This window comes from Vombatus ursinus, unplaced genomic scaffold (assembly GCF_900497805.2).
Source record: "Vombatus ursinus unplaced genomic scaffold, bare-nosed wombat genome assembly UNPS02014174.1, whole genome shotgun sequence".
Taxonomy (NCBI): domain Eukaryota; kingdom Metazoa; phylum Chordata; class Mammalia; order Diprotodontia; family Vombatidae; genus Vombatus; species Vombatus ursinus.
The window spans coordinates 127,319-137,406 of record NW_020953952.1 but is presented as its reverse complement, the minus strand read 5'-3'; the positions used below and the strand labels follow the sequence as shown (position 1 = coordinate 137,406).

At 37.0% G+C, this 10,088-nt stretch overlaps 1 protein-coding gene across 1 annotated transcript; it reads right to left on the bottom strand.

Annotated features, from left to right (window-relative positions):
* Nucleotides 1-8,025: 8,025 nt before the first annotated feature.
* On the bottom strand, nucleotides 8,026-8,949 carry LOC114041511 (olfactory receptor 1013-like). Its single transcript, XM_027859971.1, has one exon. The coding sequence runs from the start codon at nucleotides 8,947-8,949 to the stop codon at nucleotides 8,026-8,028; it is 924 nt and encodes a 307-aa protein (XP_027715772.1).
* Nucleotides 8,950-10,088: the final 1,139 nt, after the last annotated feature.

Sequence of the window (10,088 nt, the reverse complement as noted above, 5' to 3'; positions counted from 1 at the left end):
AGGAATATGAAAAACTAAGGCTCTCCTTTGACCTCTTTCTCCTGGTGTGGGTTGCAGCCTCCATGGCCCAGTAGTTGTTATTGAACCCAATTCTAACAAGCTACTTTGAACACTATTAAGATTGATTGAGTGCTGAGACAGGCAATTACTAAACTTGGAAGCAATTTCATTCCTCTTTCCTAAACAAGTTGCAAAGGACCTAATTAAGTTAGATGACTAGTAAATAAGAAAACTTTCAGGGTGATAACAAATTTCAGTCAGACTTTGGAAGTCAATTTCTATGGCCTGCCATGATCAGGGCAGTCCTAATACAGACTGAGGGGCAGGACAACTTCTTTGCTAAGAGATATGTGGTCCAGGTTGTAAAGTTTGCCTCTCATCCTCATCAACACTAAACACATTCACTGGCTGCCTTCCTATCTCCAGGTCTTAATCTGTGAGAGAAATCACTCCAAGCCAGAGTCCCAAAGGTCAAGAAACCCAAATGCAAAAGAGTGATAAATTGTATTGAGGATTTAATGATGCCCACCAGGGTTCAGCCTGTGCCATTCTGATCCCATATGTCCTTCCAGTTTATCTGAATCCTGATCTGTAGACCATATTTGCAAAGCCATCTGGGAAAATGCCCATTTTATTGGTCCTTTAGGTTTCAGGACCCAAAGGTACTCCTACTTCTCTCTGTCACAGAATTAAAAAATTTAGAAATAGAAAAAATAAAAAATTTCATTTGGAAAAACAAAAAGTCAAGAATGTCAAAGGAAATAACAGGAAAAAGTGTAAAGGAAGGAAGTTTAGCAGTGCTAGATGTTAAACTGTATTTTAAGGCATCAAAACTATCTGGTACTGGCTAAGAAAAAGAAAGGTAGATCAATGGAATAGAGTAGACATACACTTTACAACAGGAAATAAACATAATAGCCTGGTGTGTGATAAGTGTAGAGACTGAAGAGGTTGGGATAAGATTTCATTATTTAGTAAAAAAAAATTGTTTAGGAAATTGAAAAGCAGTGTGGCAGAAACTGTACATGGACCAATATCTCACACCATTCACCAAGATAAGGTCAAAATGGATACATGGCCTAGATATAAATAGATTTTTACAAGAAAATTAGAACATGGAACACATTATTTATCAGACTAATGAATGGCTGAATGGAGAATTTATGAATAAAAAAGAGATAGAGAGCAAAGTGAGGTTTAAAATGGATAATGTTGAGTACATTAAATTAAAAAAGTTTTGTACAAATAAAACTAATATAGCCAAGATTAGAAGGAAAGCCAAAAATTGGAGGAAAAAAATTGTAGGCAGTTTCTCAGATAAAGGTTTCATATCTTTTTTTTCCTTAATTGTATTTTTCCAATTACGTGTAAAGATAGTTTTCAATGTTCATTTTTGTAAAATTTTGAGTTCCAAATTTTTCTCCCTCTTTTCCTCCCTCCTCCCTAATACAGCAAGCAATCTGATATAGGTTATACATGTACAATCAGGTTCAACATATTTCTGCATTATTTATGTTGTGAAAGAAGAATTGGAAAAAAAGTTAAAAATCATGAGAATTTTTTAGAAAGTGAAAATAGTATACTTCAGTCTGTATTCAGACTCCATAATTCTCTCTCTGGATGTTGTTTGCATTTTCCATCATTTGTTAAAGGTTTCATGTCTGAAATATATGAAGAATTTGTCAAATCTATAAGAATACAAGTCATTCTTCAACTGATAAATGGTCAAAGGATATGAACAGGTTGTTTTCCAATAAAGAAATCAAAACAATTTATAACCATAAAAAATGCTCTAAATCATCACTGATTAGAGAAATACAGGTTAAAACAACCTTGAGATATAATTTTACATCTTCCACACTGGCTAAAATGATAGAAGGGCAAAGTGACAAATGTTGGTTGGGATGTGGAAAAATTGAGACAGTTAGTCATTGTTGATGGAATTATAAAATGATCCCACCATTTTTGAGAGCAATCTGTAATTTTGCCCAAAGAGTTATTAAACCGCCTATATACCCTTTGACCCAGAAATACTTGCACTATTTCCAAAGATGATTACGGAAAAAGGAAAAGAACCTGTATGTTCTAAAATGTTTGTAGCAGCTCTCATTGTGGTGGCAAAGAACTGGAAATTGAGGGGATGCTTATCAATTGGGGAATGGCTGAACAAGTTGTGCTATATGATTATGATGGACTATTACTGTGCTATAAGAAATGATGAGCTCAATGATTTTAGAAAAATAAAACATGGAAAAACTTGTATGAAATAATGAAGAGTAAAATGAGTACAGCCAAGAAATCATTGTATATTCTAACGGCATTATTGTTTGTTTGTTTGTTTTTTCCAGCCAAAGAAGAGGGTTATTAGAACATCCATCATTGGGCAGATTCCTCAGGAATCTAAGCATTTGTATTGCTAACGCAAGCAGGCCAGAGCTTAAGAATCTGAGCCCTTGGCTAGATTATAAGAATCTGAGCACCTTAATGGAGACAAGATGGACCTTATATACAGAAAGACCGTGGGAGAGATCTAGGAGTGGCCGAGTAGTTTGGGGTGACTGGAGGAGGGGTCTAAGGAGATCTAGATGGGAGTGGCTAGTAAACTGAGGTGAACATAAAGGCTGGGGCCTGGACCATGTGGCCAAAGGAGAATGGAGTGTAGATAGGATTAAACGTGGGAGGTGGCTGGGAGGCATCTGGAGGTAGATTGGGTTTAGGAGATAATGAAAGGCCAATTGAAAGGATTATAGCCTCAGAAGAATGCCAGAGTTTTGGCCCTGTGGGAAAGTCCAGGATTTTTCCTTTTTGGAGTCCAGATCTCACTCTCATCATTCCCCCTCAAACAAATGGGACCCAAATTCTTTTGGGGGTAAAGGCAAAGTTCTTGGCTTCTGAAACTGCTTTCTGCTGGCAAGGGGCATAGAACTCTACCTGCCTTGAGGGAGTCCCAGAGAAGAAATTGACTGGAACCAAGCACAGACTGCATCCAGGGAACGACGGGGGCGAGGGGGGGGGAAGGGGCATTAGCTGGTACTCGCTGAATGGCCTATAGTCTGGAAGACACAAATCTGACAGAAAAGACTGTAGGGCCCAGATATGACAGGACAAAACATCCTTACTTCTGTTTGGATTCAGATAATTGAGTTTTCCAGCCATGCAGTATCAAATGCACCTCATAGCCAGACTCAGGAATAGCCAGATGGGTAACATTCTTTTTCTAAGGAATATAATGGGGAAACTGAGCCAGGAGGATCCCATCTTAGACTGAGGCTAAAATTGTCCTTTCAGCTTTTCCCAATGCTGACTTCCCACCAGTATCACATTCTGTCTGAGTAGTTTGGGACCTTTCTCTCAGATGGTTAATTATTGATTATCAATGGATAATCCATCAGACAACTCAAAATAAAATCCCTTGAGTTTTTTCCTCAAACAGCAAGTTTCACTAATCACAGCTTAGGAAAACCTTTTCCATGATTTACATCTCAAATTTAAATTTGGCCTGGTGTAAAAAGCCAATGATTAGAGATTATTTCTTTATACTTGCAAATTCTCAGCAAGACAAATCCCAAACAAGTGCTTTGGCAAGTTTACACATTAAAACAATAACCAACAATAGCTGAATTATTTTAGCCATAACCAAATTATGAAAAATTACTTGACGTAACTGATACAAAAAGTTCACCAATTTGAAACTTGAAACAAACCCATTAACAATCAGGTGGCTTCAATTTTGTTAAAGCATTTCCAAATTACTTTACAAAGAGAATCAAAATCTCATTATTAACAGTTAAAACTACAAATTTAAAAGAGCGTGCTTACCCAAGTTCAAAGGCTGGCTAGCTTTTTCACCTTGAGCAGGATATGCTGAACCTGGATGATGCTTCCAAGCAAAAGGTTGCCCAGGGCCCAAGGTCATTGCCAGGGGGGCCCATGCTGCAGAAGGTGAACTCGGGAGGGGAGAGGATGAAATTCTCTTCTGCTATGAGAGGGATTAACAGATACCCTCTTGTCTCAAGGGAAGGGAGTGGGAGAAGAGAGTGACAAGGTTGTAAGGAGGTGTTTCAAAACTCCTTAATGATCGATCATAAAACTTCCAGAATCTGCTGTTCTAACTTTTGCCTGTAACCTCCACGAAGGAGGATTCAGGGGTTTAGACAAAAAGGAGTAAGTAAGTTTCAGGAAACCAAAAAGCACCTGCAGTTTTCCCTATTCCCTAGTGCCGAGAGAACTGATAGAATTAGACATATACTTCTGGATAGGGTGTTGGTTCAGGTCCTCTATGCTGCGGAAGGTGTACCCAGGTCAATGACCTCGAATTGAACCAGGGCACCAAGAGCCTGAGAGCATCAGGCCTAGTGTGAGGCAGCCTCCTAACTGACTGCCCGAAAAGCACCTTCAAGCCTTCGTAGGTGCTTGGAGAGTGACCCCAACTGCAAAGCAAGAAAGAATGGGGAGAAGAGGTTTATGTACCTTCCAGTTTGGGCTAGAGAACTTGGGGTTAAGCAGCTTCCTCACATAGGCCACCGATATGTTGAGGTTTAGGATTTTATGGGTGCTGGGAACCCAAAATCACAACATGTGGGTCTTGACCAAATGAATTTGACCCTAGCCTTCTTTCAGCCAAAGACAAGGTTTATTAGAACATCTGTCATCTTGGGCAGAGAAATCTAAGCATTTGTATCTCTAATGCAAGCAGGCCAGATCTTAAGAATCTGAGCCTGTGGCTAGATTTTAAGAATCTGAGCCAGCATTATTGATTTAAAAAAGACTTTGAGTGAATAAGTTATTTGTCTATTATAAATACCCAAATTAACTGTAAAGGACATATGAAGAAAGATACTATCTGCATCCAAAGAAAGAACTGATAAATAGAAGTATGTATAGAGTAATATTACATATATACATTATATATATTTGTTTGTGTCTAAAGATAGTCATTTCTAAGGGAGGGGGAGGGGAAGAAAAAAAGAAAAAAAAACACAAGAAGTTTACATGATAATCTTGTATATTTGAAAGGAACACCAAACTGCACATAATAGATTTGCAGTTTCATGTACAATCATCTTTTATTGTGCTGTTATGGAAATGCTCGTTTTATTCCATACATTTAAAATAAAATTTTAAACAATTCCCCCGGAATTGTTTAGGACAAAGGGAAAATAGCATTCCACTCAAGGTTTATTAATAAGTCCTAGTATTGGAGAAGAGTTGTGGAAGATACTGCTTTTTTTTTAATTTACATTTTTTATTTATGTATTTTTAACATTTTTTTTAATTTTGTGTTCCAAATTCCCTCTCTCTCACCCCCATCCCCACCAACTGAGAAGGTAAGCAATATGATATCAATTATACATGTGAAATTATGCAAAAACATTTTCATATTAGCCACATTTCAAATAAAAGTAAGAAATATTATACTTCAATTTGCACTCAGAATTCATTAGTTCTCTGTGTGGAGGTGGATAGCCTTTTTTCATCATGAGTCCTTTGAAATTGTCTTGGATCATTGTATTGATCAGAGTAGCTGAGTCTTTCACAGTTGATATCATTAAAACATTGCTGTTACTGTGCACAATGATTTCCTGGATCTTCTCCCTTTCACTTTGTATTAGTTTGTGAAAACCCCACCCTCATCATTTCCCACAGCAGGATAGTATTCCACTACAACTTGCCACCTTATCATATGCTACATCTTGTTTGGTCATTTCCCAATTGCTGAGCATTTATTCCCTTGATTTTCAATTGTTTTCTACCACAAAAAGACCTGTGATAAATATTTTGGTCTTTTTTCCTCCCTTTTTCTGAGTCAAAGGGTATGCACAGTTTTATAGCCCTCTGAGCCTACTTCCAAATTGTTGCCCAGAATGGTTGGACCAGTTCACTACTCCAACAACAATTCATTAGTGTATCTATTTTTTCCTTGTCCCCCCTAGTATTTGTCATTTCTGATAGGTATGAAGTGGCACCTGAGAGTTGTTTTAATTTGCATTTCTTTAACCAATGCTAATTTAGAGCTTTTTTCTTTTCATATGACTATAGATAGCTTTGATTTCTTCCTTTGAAAACTACCTGTTTATATCTTTTGAGCATTTATCAGTTGAAGAATGGTTTTTATTTTTATAAATTTGACTTACTTCTATGCTCAGTATATATTTGAGAAATAAGGCCTTTAACAGAGAAATTTGCTATAAAAATTTTGATATTGCTTTATTGTCTATGATACCTATTAGCAACATGTCATTTCCCTGATTATCCCTTTTAGTTAAATATATTTTGCTTTTGTCTTGTTTGAAATCATGATTACTCCTCCAGCCTTATTTTTAGTTAAGCTGAAGCATATTAGATTCTGCTCCAGGCTTTCTGTGTGTGTCTTTCTGTTTCAAGTGTGTAATTTGTACATAAATTCTAGTTTCTAATACATTCTACTATCTGCTTTCTGTTTTATAGGTGAGTTCATCCATTTACATTCAGTTATGTTGATTAGCTGTGTATTTCTCTCCATTCCATTTTCTTCTATTTCTTTTCTCTCTTTCTCTTTATCCTGCCCCTCCTCAACAATCTATTTTGCTTCTAATCATGGTGATCTTTAATCTTAATCTTAATCAAGGTGTCCTTCCTTTTATCATTCCCTACTTTCCTCTTATCCCCCTCCCCTCCTATTTCACTATTGGGTAAGTTACATTTCTATATACAAGTGAGTGTGCATATATATTCTTTGAATCAGTTCTGATAAGAGTGAGGTTCAACTATTGCCCATCACCACCATCCCAATTTCTCCCTCCACTATAAAAGATCTTCCTTGTGCATTTATTTCTGTGAGAAAGTTTTCCCCATTCCACCATTCACTTTACCCTTCTCCCAGTGCATTCCTCTTTCTCACCCCTTTATTTTCTTTGGAGATCATTCCAATATAATTGACTCACATCTATGCCCTCTGTCTATGTAAACTCCTTTTAACAGCCCTAATAATAAAGTTCTTAGGAGTCACGTGTAATATTTTTCCACATAGGAATGTAAATAGTTTAGTTTTATTGAGACACTTATGATTACCCTTTCATTTTTACCTTTTTATGCTTCTCTTGTTTGAACATCAGATTTTTTATTGTTCTAGTCTTTTTATCAGGAGTACTTGAAATTCCTCTATTTCATTAAATGCACATTCCCTCCCTCCCGCCCCAAGTATTATACTCAGTTTTGCTGAGTAAGTTATTTTTGTTTGTAATCCTAGCTCTTTTGCATTCTGGAATATAATATTCCAAGGTCTCCTGTCTGTTAATGTGGAAGCTCCTAAATCTTATGTAATACTTGCTGTGGCTCCTGACTGTTACTTTCTCATAACAACCACATGATATAGATGTTATAATTATATTATAACAAAACCTCTTCTCATAAGATGTAACTTCTTTATAAACCAGGACTAGTTCCTTTTTATTCTTGTATGCCAAATGCATAGAATAATGGAAATGGAATGGAATAAGCATTTATATATCACCTACTATGTACCAGGCACTTTTTAGAAATATTATCTCATTCAGTTCTCACAAAAAAAAAATACTGAACATTTGGTGCTGTTATTATACTCATTTTATGGTTGAGGAAACTGAGGCAAGCAGATTTTAAGTGATTTGCCCAGGGTCAATTAGTAAGTGTCTGAAGTCAAATTTGAACTCAGGACTTCCTGACTCCAGATCAGAAAATAGCTGGTTTAAATTTAAAAGACATGAATTTATTATTATTTTTAATGAATCAGCTGGAATAGATAATAACTAAGGTCCTTCCTGCTTTGAAATAGTGAAGACCACAATAAATAAAAAGAAGGAAAATCAGCCGCCTTTTATCCTGCCATTAACAAATACATTCAAAAAGACATGTTAATAAAATATACAGCTTTAAAACTGGAGATATAGAGTGATTTATCTACCCTAAAATTTTTATTTTTTTTAATTTTTTGAAGAGAACACTATAATGAAGAATACATATACAACTTTTCTTCCTTTCCTCAATCACAATTTCTGTTTAGGAAACTCATATTCGATCTCGCATTTTCTTCAAGGCATCTTTGACATCTTTGTTCCTGAAGCTGTAGATCATTGGGTTCAACATGGGCATCGCCACAGTGCAGAACACAGACACAATCTTATCCCTCTCCAGAGAGTAGCTAGTACTAGGACGGGCATAAATGAAGAGAATGGAGCCATAGTACAGGGTCACAGCTGTCAGGTGGGAGCCACATGTGGAGAACGCTTTAAGTCTGCCCTGGGTAGAGCAAATCCTCAAAATAGCAGCAATGATGAAAAGGTAGGAGGCCAGGATGAGTGAAGTGGGAGTAATGACATTGATGGCCAGGAGGAAATAGAGCACAGCCTGGTAACTGTCCTTCACATCACATGCCAGCTTCACTAAGGGGGGCAGGTCACAAAAGAAGTCATCAATAACATTATCCCCACAGAAAGTGAGGGTGAATGTTTCACCTGTAATTATAATGGAGGTAATGAAGCCTCCACTATAAGAAGCTGCTACAAGATAGGAAGATAATCTTGGGGACATAGCCTGTGTGTAGAGCAGTGGCTTGGAGACAGCCATATAGCGGTCATATGCCATGGTGGCCAACAGGTAACATTCACTGCATGCTAGCCCAGCTGAGAAGAAGAACTGAGCTAGACACCCAGCAAAGGAAATACTCTTGTCCTCGGAGATACATGTCAACATGATTTTAGGGGTATAAACAGTAGAATACCAGAGATCCAGAAAAGACAGGTTCCCAATGAAGAAATACATGGCTGTGTAGAGCCGGGAGTCTGTACAAATTAATGCAATCAGAGTGATGTTCCCCACCACAGTTATGCAATACATTAGAAAGAACACCACAAAGAGAAGCAGCTGCATCACAGGGTCTGTGGTAAAACCCACCAGAATGAACTCAGTTACAGTGTGATTAGTTTTCTCCATAGATGAAAGGAGTATAAGGGGAAAACACATCCTTGTTATTAAAATTTCTTCAAAAGAGAATGTTTGTTTTGAATATAATGAGGTCGCTGACAAAGGTCATTTTTAGGAAGTTATATGATCACTTATTGGGGACTTGACCAGGTTGTATTTGAGGTCTTCCAACTCTTCAGTTCTGTGATTCTATGGCTCCATCTATCTGTGGAAGAAAAAAAAGACTGACTTAGAACAATTATGGCCAATGCTTTTGAAAAGGAAATTACAAATTACTTCAGAACCTGAAATGGAAGATGAAGGAAGGAAAAGAAGAAGGTAGTTGGCAATATAAAGCAAGCTAAGTAATATATGGTTAGTGAAAAATTAAAGAGTAGACTAAAATTGAGAGAGTGGCTATCAATAAGTGAGTGAGGAAAATTGGTAAATTAAGAGGGTGATTTGTACCAAGATGAAGAACAGGTAGAGTGTAGCTATTGAGTTGTTGAGACTAAAGAAAGGAAGTTGAGGGGGAGGTGAAGTTATCGAGAGGTGATGTCACTAAATAAGCTTTTGCCAGGTTCTTAGGGCTGACATATAAATATCCACAAATTATTTGTTTTAAAAGCTAAACATATTGGGTTATTGGTATGTAAAAATATTATACACAATAGAAAGAGATGAGAAAACATAGCTAAATGGTTAGAGCAAAGAAAATACTTGAGATTTTTCCTGAAGAGGAAGGGGAAGAATGCTCAGGGGAAGAAGAAGCTGCTTGTGCTACAAGCAATGATAGTGCAGAGCTGCAGGTGGCCATGTAGCGGTCATATGCCATGGAGGACAACAGGTAACATTCACTATATGCCAGCATGATAGGGCAGAGGTGCAGAAGCAAAAAGAAAGGTTCAAAGATATTTAATGGTACTTATTGATTCATTCTCACAAATATTGATATATTATTTTTGGTCTGATAAAAGCCATAGAAAAGTCTGCTTTTATATGAGGCATAGCAAAGTATCTCCTGAGACTTACAAACATGGAAGACAAATAGCTGATTCTAATGACTCATGTGAGCACAAGTGATACTTCAGTAGGAAATCTCGGGCAAGAATCTTGGGTCCATGTAGACAGACTATATTTTCCTCACTCCTTCCTACAAAAAAAAAAAA

Bases quoted from the DNA above. Each gene is read 5' to 3' on its own strand.
- LOC114041511 (XM_027859971.1), bottom strand. From the start codon at position 8,949: ATGGAGAAAACTAATCACACTGTAACTGAGTTCATTCTGGTGGGTTTT.